At 51.1% G+C, this 15,041-nt stretch overlaps 1 protein-coding gene across 4 annotated transcripts in view; it reads right to left on the bottom strand.

The window, feature by feature from the left end:
- Positions 1-15,041, bottom strand: part of ASB10 (ankyrin repeat and SOCS box containing 10) — a 34,649-nt gene that overhangs the window by 7,795 nt on the left and 11,813 nt on the right. For 2 of the 4 annotated variants that reach the window (XM_075746994.1, XM_010304299.2), the window contains 5 exons: positions 11,966-12,255; positions 6,987-7,254; positions 5,963-6,467; positions 4,467-4,580; positions 1,416-4,202 (listed from right to left, as the gene is read on the bottom strand). In XM_075746994.1, coding sequence (XP_075603109.1) covers positions 4,017-4,202; positions 4,467-4,580; positions 5,963-6,467; positions 6,987-7,254; positions 11,966-12,255 — 1,363 coding nt within the window. In that variant the 3' untranslated portion in view covers positions 1,416-4,016. Of the gene's footprint in view, positions 1-1,415; positions 4,203-4,466; positions 4,581-5,962; positions 6,468-6,986; positions 7,255-8,498; positions 9,512-11,965; positions 12,256-15,041 lie in introns of those variants that run through there. The other 2 variants (XM_075746995.1, XM_075746996.1) reach the window with 2 other exon arrangements.

Here is a 15,041-nt window from a genome sequence, read left to right on the forward strand (position 1 = left end):
TGCACTCCCTTCATCTCAAAGTGATGCACTAGGATCAGTAAAGGGATAGGGAAAGCCTCTGCTTGTGGTTAAGGGCTGGGTGACAGCTGCCACACAGGGAGTGGCACAGGCAAATAGAATTCCTGAGTAAGGACAGCGATGACAGGGATCAGTGTAGCTTTGAATAATACGATGAAGAGGAACAGACTATAGTTGCCCGCATATTCTGAGAATACAAGAGTTAAAGGGCATCAAATGAAGCAAAAAGGTGGCAGCATAAAGACAAATAAGAGGAGGTGATCGACATAACGTGCAATTAAGTTATCCTTGTCACAAGGATATCAGAATGCTCAAACATACATGGGTCCAAAAAGTGCCTGGTGAAATTTATGGAAGAAAAAAAAAAATTCTCTTTATAACTGCTAAATACAAAGATGCCCTTTTGACTCAAAAGTACCTGAAATGCAATTTACAGAGCTCAGGCATGAGGATGGACATCCTAGGGAAGGGCTTTTCTATACTTGCTTTGTCATTGTACCCTTCTATAAGTACCATTATGGTTTACTAGTCCACCTATTATGGCATGTTATGCTCTTTACTGAGGAACAGGAAAGATCAAGTAAGAGCCCAGCAGATACTCGAGGCTGGGAAGTCTGCAGGGAGATACTGATGCAGTTGATCTTTCAGTTAAAGGAAGGGGATGCTAGGAACAGGCAATGCTTTGACTGCACAGAGAGGGTCAGAGTAAGACCCAGTAGCTGCAGCTAGGATGAAAACTTCTGTCTAGAAATGGGATGATTTTTTTTTTTCCCTGAGCACATCACTTGGACAGCTGCATGGAGAATGTGGCAGTGGACTCGCATTACTTCAGCCAGTCATACGGGTGTCTCTTGCTGACTGATCTGCCAAAAAACTGAGATGGATGCTGAAGCAGGACCAACAGCATGTGCCCAGGAGACATTCCCAGTGAACCTGGGACACAGTAGCAATCAGCAGCTGCCTGTGCCTGTAGCAGTTGGTAAAAACACGTCAGAACCACATTCCCCTGTGCTAATAATGTCACATGCTTGCTGTCCTCAGTTGAGACCATAGCCCTCACACTCAGGACAGATAAACTTCCCTGGCAAAACTCCTGTCCCAGCAAGTACATTCAATGCTGCATTAGAAATTTCCCCTTTAGAAACCTGAGAAAAAGTAGCACAGCTTGTTATATTGCCAAAATGTGCTCTGGAACATCAAACCTTTTAAATTCTCTTCTTGTAAATGTTTTTTTAAAAAAATTGCTAATTGATTAGCATAATTGAGTTAAACTCAGAGCATTTGTTCTCAGCCTACACTTAGCTTGAACTTTTCTGATTGCTACAGTTCCGAAAAAGGGCTTGAGAGCCCAAAATTTTTCTGGTTTTGGTTGGTTTTTTGTTTGTTTGTTTGTTTGGGTTGGGTTGGGTTTTTTCCCCCCAGTTAAATCAGTCAAACTGTAAAAGATACTCCCCTTTTCCTACTAGCCTCACATTCCTTGAAAATGGTTACTCAGTGGTATCCTTACACACAATGAAATCATGCCCTTTTAATTTCAGTGGGAAGACAGAAGAAACCCAGTCTATGAAGATTTGTGCCCAGGGATGGCTTGCCCCTCTCAGCCCTCTGCTTGACCTCAGCCCTCCCACTTATGCTGGGATCCCCTGCCTACAAACCTGGTAGCTCTGAAAGGAACCCTGGAAATTCATCTGCAGTCCCAGCACAGGTCCTTCATTACAAGAGGTGCCTGTCTATGCCAAGACACCTTTGTCCAAAGAGGAACTGGCAGTGCCAGGAGTTGGCCTGCCCACGCGCGCAGTGGCAATGCGTGCTCCTGTGTTTGCAGAAACAAAACGCTGTAGGGTCACCTCTTTCAACCTGAGCTGCCCTCATCACCCAAATGCAGAGCAGACTTCAGAACTAGCAAAAGTAATCAGCAAGACCTGAGGCGTGGCTTTAAATCCAACAGCTCCAAGAAACAATTACAAAATAAAGCAAACCATTAAATTCAATCCTTCCCTGTCCTTAAGGTGATATTCTCTTAGTGGCTGAGTACACATTACTGACCACACATTAATGTGGTTATATGGACAGTGCTGGAAAGAAGAAGGACTGGCAGACACGTGCTGTTCTACAGACTGCCTTCATACCAGAGATACCCATTCAGGCTAAGGTGATCCCAGACTGTGCTGCCACCGAAAGGGACAGACCCTCCTTCTTCTGCTCTTCCTCCAGTCAGAGATGTGATCTGGCTAAAAATGAACACTCTGGAGTGGTGATTAGAATTTGGGAATAAGACTATGGGTCCTGCTCCCACGAACAGATCACCCTGAACAGACATGTGAGCTCAGCCGGTGGGAAGGTGGTGACTTCAGGCTGGGTTCCTGCACCGGTTCAAGGGAAATGCACCACTGATCCATGGTAATGGTGTGGGCCGTTATCTGGGTATTTTAAAAGCTTTGACTCCCCTGCTCCCTTCATCCCTGTTTTGTAGATAGTCTTGGTACGTCACCTTGAGCCGACACCTCACCCCTCTGCCCATGGATGCCATAAAACACATTGTTAAACCTTTTTAAGATATACCATCTCTGTACTGCAATAGTAGTACCTGCACACACAGGCTGCCATGACTGGTTTCCTGACACCTTTTGTAAGCCTGTAACGTGTAAACACATTCCTATTGTATCCTATTAGCATTCATGCAGTGGTGCATCACTGGTGTGAGTGCATTAGGAATGGCACCTGAACCTCGCATAGTTATTTCAAGCTTGCTACCTCAGAGCAGCATGGTCTAGTTGTGTAAGGTGGTGATAATTGGTGGAGCAGAGCTACACCCTGTGTCCCAGCAGAGGCAGAAAAAGACAGGAGCATTGGGTCTGTCAGACTGCTTAACCTTCAGATCCGTGTGTTCCAGTGTCCTGGTGCCAGTGTGGACGTTAACAGAGACGTTGAAAGACCTATGCAAAAAGGAGCAACCTGCAGTGCTGCACTAGCGTACCTTCTGCCAGCCAGCAGCAGTTCAGGCACTCCTTGAGTCAGGAGCAGGAATGGAGTTAGCTTACTGCAGATCTTTAAAGGATGGTTAGTGCTTTGATTTCTTTACAACTGTGCCTTTAAATCACAGGAACAAACGTTACCCTTTACCTTGTCTAGAGCGCAGCGCAGCCCTGGCAGCAGTGTGCGGACCTGTACTGTGCTCTGGTAGATGCTGGCTGGGCTGTCCTAGGGGCTGGCTGCTCTGTGCCCAGAGGACCGGCATTCCCAGGGCGTGCTTCCTCCTTGCCCCACATCAACATCCTCAGTGCTGGCACAAGCACTGCTGTCCTGCCCCAAGCTGCAAAGCCAGGCAATCCCAGACATTGTACCTGCATGAGAAGTGCGTGGTTGGGAGGCCTCAGCCCCACATCCACCACGCATTTCCCTATGATGTCCTCTGAGAAGCAGATGGATGCATAGGTCTGAGAGTGCACATGTCACTACACATGGCATGTCACATGGATCAGCTCTGTCAGGACAGCCGTCAAGGCAAGGCAGAAGTTGTACTCTGGTACGTATAAAGAAAGACTAGGGTTTATTCCATACATCTTTGGGTACAAACTGTAAACAACTTGATTAAAGACAGGATCCCAGCAAATACCCAGGGCACCAGAGCTGCCTGGTTCAGGTTAGAGTTTGTAGATTTGGGATAGGGAGGCTGATATCATACAACTAAAACTGTGATCAATGCAGTGTATTTGCCCCTTGTCCCACAAAACACCCTAATCCCCATATCTTGCTTTTCTTAGTGAGTCTGGAGTTTGTCTTGGTTAGTATGGGTAAAGAGAACACTCCAAAATAGGTGTGGGAGGCAGAGCACAAGGCTGGCTGGGGCAGGGACACAGCGACAGGTTTGGCACAGGGGGCTGACGTGGCCTGGCAGGAGGCGCGCGAGGGGAAGGAGTTAGTGGGAAGGCACAGACTGCACCAGCAGGGATGGAACATCTGCACAGAAAGGCACAGTAGGGCTGGAACCGCAGCCCTTAGTAAAGAACATCCTCGAAGCTGAGCAGCAGGTAACGGTGCAAGGCACTTGGCAGGTGCAGCTGAGACAGGACCGGAAGCAAACGGCCCTCCAGGAAGGTCCTGAGTGTGCAGCGAGCCAGGTGCTGCAAAGAGCGAGGTCTTTGCTCCAGGGAGAAAAGTGACTGGTAGAAACGTGGGTATTTCTACAGAGAGAGAAGAGAGGACCAGAAGCAGATAAAGCTGAAGATACCACCCTGGGAGCAGAGGTGGAACCAGACATCCCTTTACCTTAGTTACCGTGGTCAACCCTCCCTATCCCCCAACAACCCTACCCCTGTGCCCTGCAAATCTCCACCCAGCCCCAGCTCTGCCCTGCCCCAAACTCCCCTCGGCCCCAAGCCTCTTCTGGCACCCTGCCGCAGTAGCCCGGCTGCACGTTCTCCAGCCGGCAGCGTGCATCCCCTCACCTGTACAACCTCTGCTGGAACCACTTCCACCCAGTCCTCGGAGATGCGCACATGATCATAGCTGTTCATCAGGGCCTCGATGACACGCGGGCAGGTATGGCAGTACTGCAGCACCTGCACCAGGGAGAGAGCAGATCAACACTGCCTTTGGGCAAGGTCCTGCAAGCCCCACCTTCACCTCCTAAAAAGCTGCACACGCTCAAAGCCAGCCTTGGTAAATCTAGCACAGCACTCTCCTTCGTCCATGCTGTCCCAGGAGATCAAACGTACAGATGGTGGGAAATGCCAGAGCACCGCTCCTGCAGAGAGGGTGACTGAGCCCACACCCGACACACACAGCACGGTTACGTTCAGCACAACTGGGTCCCCACAGCCTCTCCTCACATGCAAGGACTAATGTACATGGCTAGGATGCAGATCTCCTTCGTCTGCCTCACTGCCACAAATAGCTTGTAAGCAACCAACCCTCTGCTTTATGCCAGGCTCCTTTCCTCACATTTTTCTAGTTAGAGCATGAGCCATGCTGGGGCAAGGACTGACACTCATTTTGTGTGCAGCAAGACTAAAGCATACCATGCCTCTGTGGAGGGCTACACAGGGGTCTCAGGGATGCACTGTGCCTGTTCAGCATGGGGCTGCAGAGACATCCTCTATCCGTACCGCACGCAACGGGTATCCTTAGAAGTACTACACCCATGTTAGCTGCCACACAGCGCCCCAGGAAGACATCACACATATTTTGTGCAACACATCTCTGCTGTGTACTATGTCCATGTAGGTGCAAGCAACACACTAGTGCTGTGTATCTTACACCACCAGTGTGGCCTTTGGAGCACACCCCACCCATGCATAGCTGCACAGAGGCAGATCCGCCCCCCCCCAGCTCTTGGCTCCCGCTCCCTATGGCCCAGGCCAGCAGTAGCTGTCAGAGTCTATTCCGGCTGTACCAGTGATCCTCATTATCTGGCGTTAATAGGAGATTAATTAGTGTTAATTGTTGATTTTCCTGTATTTTCCCAAAGGGGAGAGCAATCTGCTGATCTCCGGGCTGGGTAATTATTGCACTGCTCAGGAATTAAGACAGGAAATTAACCCTTTGTTTGCTGGTATCTTGCAGAGACAGCGTGAGCTCAAGGGTATGCCCCAAAGAGGAAACACATGCCCAGAGAGGAAAAGGGCCAACACTTTCCAGGGCAAGTGATTGTGGAAACTGGGTAAGTACTGTCCACACAGCTTAGCAGACAGAAGCAGGAGAGTCCTACAGGAGACCAGACCCCAGGAGAAAACTTCAGGGGATCCCTTACCAGTAATGCCAGTTCCCCCTCCCCCAGCCCCTGGGAAGAGATAGGCAGGACAGCAAGCAGGCTAGCACAGAACAAGCCCTGCTGTGACAGAAACATCCTTGCTCTCACTAGGGCCCTGATGTTCACAGCCTTCCTTCCCTTCCCTTCCCTTCCCTTCCCACCATGCTCCCGGCACAGCCGCGAGCCCTGCACCTTGAGGAGGGAGCCAGGCCAGATGCGGATGGCACCGTAGTTGAGCAGGGCTTGCACCACAAGCTCTGGGTGGTGCTCTAGCTTGTAGGCAGTTGCTTGCAGGATATTGTGCAGTGCCGTGTTGCCGCTGTAGTTCATGATGTTGACATTTGCACCCCGGGCCAGCAGTAACTCTGCTACTTGAGCATTGGCATTCTTGCAGGCCAGGTGAAGTGGGTGCTGGCGGTCCCTATCTGCAGCATTGATGCTAGCACCACTCTCCACCAGCAGCTGGCAGACCCGGTAGTAGCGGTCCATGTCCTGGGGTTGATGGGGCTGAGCACAGGCAGCATTCAGTGGCGTCTGCCCCTCCTCATTCTTTGCCTCCAGCTCTGCCCCATAGCGCAGAAGCAGCTGGACGTGGTCTGTGAGGCCATGCCGTGCTGCTACATGCAGTGCTGTGTCATCTTCTTCCTCTGTCCGACTGTTCACACTGGCGCCATGCTGCAGCAGCTGCTGGACACACCTATGTGGGCCAAGAAGACTCAGTGACAGGCTCTCCTCTCCATCTCTTATCCTACCCCCCACCTCACCATATCTGTACCGGCTTTCATTTTTCCCCGAGAGTCCAAAAATTCCTGCTCCTCACATCCCGGAGCGGAGATACTGTCATCCCAATTCTAGCTAACTCTCCACAAATCTTCAATAAAGTGTCATCACACCCCGAGTGTGCTCCCACACCCCATGGAGGCCCGTCTGCACAGCGCATGCCCTGAGCTTCGCGGTGTGACCATCGGCCCTGTATTGCTGGCGGGTAGCGAGGCAGCAGCACCAAGGTGAGCTGCACCAGCTGAGGACTAGAGCTTGCAGTCATCTGTTAGACTTTGGCGGCTGTCCCGGTGCAGGAACAGGCAGTACGGCCACCCCATGCAGCAGTCATTGCTGCAACCACCAGCCCACCTGCAGGGATGAGCAGGGACCCCTTCTACAGAGGATGAGGCTTGAAGGGGAGGGAGGCCCACCGTGCCCCCTGAGTAGAACTCACTCAATGGAGTGTGGGCTCTTGCAGAGATGCAGGGGCTTGTAGCCATCCTCAGAGACAGCCTCAGGGTCAGCACCAAAGTTGAGCAGCAGGTGCACGCAGTCTGTACTGGCTGCTGCACAAGCCTCGTGCAGTGCAGTCTTACCGCCTGGTGCAAAGTTGACGGCAGCACCCCTGAGCAGCAGGAGGTGCAGGCAGTCTGTGTAGCCCCGGCTGGCTGTGATGTGCAGCGGCGTGGTGAGCTCCTGCTCATAGCTCAGAGACCACAGTCCTGCAGGGAAAGAGAGGTCAAGGAGCAATGTCCAGCCACAGCGCACAAAAGCACTGGGCCCAGACCTACCTTTCCCCCAGGGTACCCGACGTACATCCCCACTTGAGAGACTCGGGTTTCCCCTCAAGGGACTGCCTCTTCCTGCTAGTCCCTTCTCTGCCTTTGGACTGGCCTGCCAAAGGCAAAGATCTGGGGACGTCTTAGCCTGCACAGCCATGCTGACAGGGAACTCAAAGGAGCAGGAGCCTTGGGGCAAAGCCCGTTCCCAGAAAGTGTGCTTTTCACCTGCAGCTCAGCCATGTGGCACAGGGTTTCTGTTGACGGGAGTACAGCGGATGAAGGGCCTGGGGCACAGGCACAGCTGAAAGCAGCAAGGTGTTTGGGAAGAGCACCATGCACAAAGCACTGCAAATACAAGTAAAATAAAGAGGTGCTGGAACAGGCTGCCACACACACCCGAGATTCAGACAAGTCCTGAGCATGGTGCAGGCAAGCAAGCTTCAGCAGAGATGGACATCTAGGATGTAGGAGAGAGCAAGGGGCTGAAACCTGCCAGCTCTCAAAGATGCTGACCCAGCTGGAACCATTGCTGAGCTCGTGTGGTCTCCTGGCAAACAGCTGGCAGCTGTTACAGGAAAAGGGCTCCTTAAATCATGCTGCTTGCTGCCCATCCAGGCTGGGCTGGAGGACCATGTCCCAAACTGCGTCACACGTTCAACACTACATCTCTCTCACCTCTTTCTCACAGAAGCAGCATGCAGCCAGCTGTGTTTCCCAGGGCCAGGTTCAAAATGAACCATCTTGAGGACATAATGCAGGGCTGCGACCATTTCTTGCCCAGCACAACCCACAGAGAGAACCAGCAGCCCAGCACAGGCTGCACACAGAACAGGCACACAGAGCCAGGCTACAGGGCCGGTCACAGGAGCACAACCTGGAGTTTGAATCTCCTTTGCCCAGTGGAAGAACCCAAGCAGTTTCCAAGCACTTGCACAACCCCTGCTAGAAGGGCCAGGTATCCCAGACACACCTCACGCTCCCAGACACATGCACAATCTCCCACAAGCAGCACAGGGGGACCCAACCGCATCCCAGTGCTCTTGCTCCCACCCCCACACCTCCATAACCCAAACTGCACCCATAACACACAGTCCCAGCAATAGTAATGTCCTGCAACATAAGCAAAAGGCTCCGAGCCCCTGCTCAGCTGGGCCACGCTGCCTGCCCGCTGCCCCCCTGCATACTCAGCCGGCGGAAGTTGAAGCGGTAGTTTTTCCACTCTTCCAGGTCACTGGTGTCAAACACAGCATTAGGACTCAGGTCGTTCCGAGGGTCGCTGAGGATCTCAGCCACAATCCCCTGATCCCCAGACAGCAGGGCCTGCCAGTAGACCTGGGCAGGGCCATCCACCTTCCGCGTGCAAATGGGCTCCTGAATCTTGTCTCCTCTGCCCGTGATGCTACCCATGATGCAGGACCCAGCCCCTCTGCAGAAACCAGGGCAGGACCTGCTGGCCAGGCTCTGAGCCGGTGGGTACAGCCCTACCTGAGCCCTGTGCTCTGGCTGACCGGCTGCCTGTCTGCCCCAGGGCGCTCCACAGGGAGGGAGGACATGTTACATCACTGCTTGGCCCAGGTTGGGTACAGCTCAGGTCTCAGCTGTTCTATTCTGGGAAACCTTGTGACCAAACGTTTGGGCCAAGAGGCCGACAAGGACACTCCTCTCAGGCAGCAGTATCTCTGCAGTAGAGATACTGGGCAGGGCAGGGTCGAAAGGGTAGAAATAGAGACAGGACATCACTAAGAAAACATAGAGGGAAGTAGTCTCATGGCCAGCTAGCCTGCTGTCGCCCAGTTGCTGCTCAGACCGCAACAGCACAACCCAGCTGCCTCCATACACCAGCAGCACACCTTTGTCCAGCCCTTGGCTCCTTGTGCACCTCCAGCACTGCACCTCTGTTTGCTAGTTCCACCCAAGCCCTTGGCACTAGACAGGTTTTTAAACAAGCCACAGGAAAGTTCTTTTTAATCAAAACTTAAAGCCGAAGGGCAGCTAGAAATAGGTACAAGAATGGGAAACAGTGCATTACACGTGAAGTAAAAACATAGAAGGTAATTATTCTTTAGACTCCTTCCTACTGTTCCTTGAAATTCAGCCTTGCGCAGAACTCCTGCTCGGTTTTAGTACTCCCTTTCCATCCTCTGACAGTCCCCTCACCCAGGGTTCCTCACTGCTGTCCTTTCACCTGAGATGGCATTTTCCCCCCCTCCCCACTTAGCTGTATAAACCCCCTCTGCCCCTACTTCGGTTACAGAACAGCACACTTCGCTCACAATTTGTCAGCATTGTGTGCATTTTGTTCAGACCGTATATTCTAAAGAACACATTGAACCGCATGGAGGACTAGTAGTGTTTAGTTTAATTTTGTGTCGTGGAACTATTCAGATCATGCAGCTAAAACCAAGTTAATTGACCCCAATAGACCACCAAGCAACAATTACCTAGGGGACCAGAGAAGAGTGTGAGATAGGGAACTGTACCCTTCTCAGTAATGAAAATAAATGACCAAGTTCTATACTGACAGTCTCCAGCATCCTCTGTCTGTGCAGACTTCACCACCTTGTCTAACTAGAAGTATAGTGCATGAAAGGACAGAAGCACCTGCAGACTTTCTCACCTGATAGGATCCTCTGCTTCCCCAAAGATATAAGCAGGTATCCCATGAGAGCCTGAGGTTCCCAATCGCAAAAGCATCGCCAGGTAGGCAAAAGGCTGTGAGAGTTAGTGTCGGTAACACCATACAATTTACACTTCCACCGGGGTTCTTAAAGTATCAATAGGGATGACTTGGGAAAGACCAGGTCACTAGAATCTACTTTTAAGATTGCTGGCTGGGTAAGTTTTAAGAAACTGTCTCTGTAGGCCAGTGAGATACATAACCAAAGTCTTAGGTAGCACAAAGGTTTGCTTTTCATTTTTTGCAGCACATTTTTGGTCTGTGCTTGATTAATTATCTTATTCGATTGGGTTTTTCACATCTTGAAACTTTGGTGGTAAGAGCAATTTCGGTGTGAAGTTGTTTTACATCAGCTGTTCTGTTTTCTTTGGGCCATGAATCTTTACAAGCAGACCAACTTGCTGTTCAAGTGTGTCAGCCCAGTATAAGACAGGAGTTAAAATGTGCAATTAATATTTTTCTGACAAGTGGTATCAGTTACACAAAGGGTAATATCTTTTGTATTTTTATTCCTAAGTAGACTGTAACAATTCAAAACCTGGGTTCTACAAATCTTAGAGCTCAGTAAACAATCTTCATCACCCACAAGCAGCAGCACTTGCATCTGCAAGCCCACCCTCTCTGTTTGTCTCTTGCTAGCATGGATCCCCACAAAACACTCAGTTATAGTCAAGCTTCATCAGCGTGCTGCATAGCTGCGTGCCAGGACACTTGAAAAGAACCCACACCTCTGGGAAAGTGGCCTTCATCAACAGCTCTTCCATTCTGGCACAGGGGGGCTTTTGCCACTAACCTTCTGTGGAAAAGAGTGGCGCAATTATGGCCCCTCCACACCTGACACTCCCCATCTTAAGTTCTGGGAGTCTGCTTGCACCACACTAACAGACAGCAGCAAGGATATGTGCACTTCCAGATTACTAAGCACATCTCTCCCTTTAACCCATCAGCTATGCTGCTTACTGAAAAGTTCATAGATGACATTGATGAGAAGGTAAAGCAAAATGGACCAGAGAGTGTGGAAGCATGCATGGTAGCCACAAAATATACCTGGGCAAGGTACAGTGAGGTGTACAGATGGGAGGAAACACCAAGGATGACTAGCTTCTACCTCCTGTCACTCAGGACAAGCTTGTTTCCACCATCTCTCTCGTAGACTGGATTTCTGTTCCCCTTGCCCAATCTATCTCACAGAATAGAACAGCTTGCAGAGTGCAAACCCCATACGTGAAAGCAAGCAAAACAACAAACGCTTTCCTTCTGGAGCAAGCTCCCCTCCAGCTGATCACTGTTAACTCTCCCACATCAACCCCCCTGCAGCTTGTCAAAGTCAGTGTTTGGAGCAGGGATCGCAATGGCTCTGCTTCACGCTTGGATTTCACCATAGCAGCAGGAACAGGTAGATACAGAGCAAACATGGCTTGGTCCCCAAGCAACTGCCTACACGGCTGAAGCACAGCCATACCTCTTCCTCAGGATATGGGCTAAGTTCTGCCTGAAGGGCACCACTGAGACATCTCTGCTGTTCTCAAAGCATGTCACAGCTTCCAGTTTCTAATGAACTGAAGTAACAGACCCAACTTAAGACATAAGGCAGGAAAAGCATCCTTATGCCTCCTGATGCCTTCTCACCCAAGCGTTGTCTCCACCTCAGGCATATTTCACTTCTATCCCAGCAATCTCTAACAGGACAGTCCTGATGACATTCCTTTCCAGAAGCCCTTCCAAAGACCCTATTCTCGCCATTTCCTAGTAGATCTGCCTCTGCCCACCTTCAACAAGCCTGTTGCCATTTGTTCTACAGGCCTGGAATCCTCCTTCCTCATCCAAAAGACTTTCTTCCCAAGTCCCTCTTCCACCACCCTGTTTCCACCACTGGGGATTCCTCTCAACACTTTTCTCAGGTGTCTGTGCTCTTTCTCTGGTCCCCATCCTGGGCACTTCCCATCCCCCCACGTCCCAGCCCTGCACACCCACCAAATTTCCTGCTAGTCCAGCGCAGCTCATCACCCTTGGTCTCAATGATGAGATTGATGGCTGCACTCTTGGTGAAGTACTTCTGCACCATCTCCAGGTCCCCAGTGAAGAGCGCATTCTGGACCAGTAGATCCCGGCACTCCAGTGGCTCCAGGCGGCTGCTCTGGCATCCCCGGCCAACCGGGCTCAGGCTGCGCTCGCTGTGGTGGTGCTGGGGCCTGATACGCCGAGAGTGCTTCCACTGATCCAACTGCTCCTCATCCAGCTGCAGCAAGCGTTGTGTGGCAGAGCTGAAGGGAAAGGTGCAGTCCATCACGCAGAACAAACCGGACAAGTCTGAACCTTACAGTAAACAAGCTGCTGCAGGCAAGAGCCTCTTCTCCTTCGCAGGCTGCTCCTGGGTTCCAGCTCCCCAGTGTCTGGCTGGATTCAGGCGCAGGCCTGACTCACCGAGTATAAATAGTCCTGCTTGGCAGTTCCCCTTCACCACCTCCCTTCCTTCCAAGAGCTTATTTTCAGCTGCTGGATGCGATCACCAGCACAGATTAGGCACAGGAGAGGGGTAGCAGGCAGCCTTGAAACACTCGCTATGTGCTCGGTAGTTTGCTCTGCAAAATCTCTGCTCTGCACTGGGCTCGCGCTTGGAAAGAAGCGGAGCAAGGTGAGGGCAATCATGGTGGGGGTAGCTAGGGAAAGGCCTGCAGCAGAGCAGGCGTCAGGACTCATAATAGACTGAGCACCAAGACCTTCCCCACAGGGACCAAAGAAACCCTCACAAGCCCCACACACTGCCCTTGGGAACTGCATCTTCAGGAGGGCGGCGAGGCTGGCTGCCTAGGCACAGCGGAGCAGAGCAAAGGAGGGCACGTAGGCAAGCCCTGGGAAAGCAGCTTGTGTGACATGACCAAGGTTCCTGGCAATAAGGAAGACAGTATTCCATGCAAACCTTAAGAGGTTGGCAAGCGTCTTCAGGGTTCTGAAGGGAGTATGGCCAGCTACGCCATCCACCCCTTAGCAGGTCACATATGGAGGGGTGAAAGATGCTGAATCCCCCTGCCCCAGTTACCACAGCTCACTCTGCAGGACATAGAGTAGGTCCCATTAGCTAGGATGTTGTGCTAGCTTGATGTAGGTTTGGGACCTGTTGAACTTTGTTTACCCTCAAATTACTCTCCTGTAACTAACCTGTTAATTGCTCTGTCCCTGCCAACATGAGAACCTTCCAGCTGGACAGGCTGTGAGCACCAGCAATGGCAACAGAGACTCATTAGCTGCTGTGGGAATTTCAACCAGTATTCTCTACCCAGTCCTATAACTGAGAGTGTCTGGTTGCTGGAGTGACCCAGCAGAGACCTGCTAGAGTGCCTGAGGGCTAACAGGGGTGGCCATGCCCCCAAACCACATACCTCTACCTGGAACTGCTACACCAACCCCCTTTCTCCTGGACCGTACTGTTCCACTGGACAATGAGGTTTTGTTAGAAGTCATCATGTTAGCTCACCTGACTTATCTCCTGGACTGCACCATCTATCCTGCAAAACAGGCAAGTTATGCCACTTGCTAATATTAAATATAGAGGGGACTAGAAGGTGGTTTGGGGTGATTTTTTTCTTTGTTATTGGGGAGGGATTGTTATAGCGTTGGGTTTTTTTCTTTGTTTGGAAGAGTTGTTTGGATTTTGGTTTGTTTGTTATCTGAGCCCATTTAGTCTTTACCTTGTCAACTGGGTTCCAAACTGTGATAGAGTTCTTTCTGGTGTGGCTGCAGGTGCTGATCAGACCAGGAGCTAGGCTTTGCTTGTGTTCCTTTTTGGTGGCTATTTCCAGTGCAGAGAAGAGGACTATTTAAGAACTGGGAAGCCCAGAAGGGTCCATGAACCAGGCCCAGGTCTGCTGGCTGCCTTCAAGAACTGCCAGACATGTTCTCCATTGCTCTATGCCCACGTGCAGTTTGCAGCATCTCACTGGGGCCATAGGCACACTTGTTCTCTAGAAGAATGCAGTGGCCCTATCTCCAGCCCCACTTTGGAATCCACATTCAAACTTAACGAACTGAAGGCCCAGAAAGGGGTGTGAGAGTGAGAGAAGGGCACATCTAGAGCACACCGGCCAGAAGGAGCTGCTGATCCTCAGAAGGAGCTTAGGGCCTGCCTCACCCCCTCATTTGCTGCAGGACCTGCAGAAGAGGCACTCAGTTGCTCCTCTTCCCTATCCCATTTGTACAGCAAGACCAGCAAAAAGCTGGCAGATCCAGAAGTACCCAGACTTATGTAGGCACTAAGAATGGCAGTAGATGTCATTACTGTAAGGCTTGAGACCTCTCCACCCTCATTCACACATGGTAAGCTTCATGTGCTCACCACAGAAGCTCATCGCAAGTTTATCTGTATACACGACTAGGAGGCATGTGTTTCTTCTATACACACCCCCCTCCCAAACCCACTCAGCAATTTGTCCCCCTTCTTCACACAGACAGTGGCCAAAACTAACAAACAACTGCCCTGTTCCAAGACAGCATGTACAGAGCTCATCAGAACTATTTATTAACTTTATTTTTTCTCTTCCCACCCCCTCCACCCCAGCCATTTCTTGTCTTTCTCTTGTGCCTCCTTCACTTCTGCTGTCTCTTACGGTGCCTGGAGCCACATTTTGCCCACAGCCATCTTCATTTACCAGTCCTGCAGACAGAGCAAGAATGCAAGGGGTAAAAAAAGACTGCAAAGGACGGTCACAGCCCAGAAGATAGAAACAGGCTTGGGGCAGGAGGAAGGGCTAGCCATTTGTCCAAAGCACAAAGGAAATGGGACAATCATGCTGAAACCAACCAGAGAACAACAGTCAAGCAGAAGGCAGAGGGGATAGGTTGAATTACCTGCAGACTCCACCAGGCTCCGCTCCCTGTAGATGGGACCCACCTTGCTCAGCAGCTGCAGGAGCTCATACTTTGACTACATGCTTCTTGGCTATCAGCACCAATGCACATAGCTTGCACTACATGGACTTGGCTGTAACCCTCCAACACCTTGACCAGGGCACTGATGCCCAACCTGCTGCTGCTCGGAAGAACCCTCGACTTG

Source organism: Balearica regulorum, chromosome 2, assembly GCF_011004875.1.
Source record: "Balearica regulorum gibbericeps isolate bBalReg1 chromosome 2, bBalReg1.pri, whole genome shotgun sequence".
NCBI classification, from domain to species: domain Eukaryota; kingdom Metazoa; phylum Chordata; class Aves; order Gruiformes; family Gruidae; genus Balearica; species Balearica regulorum.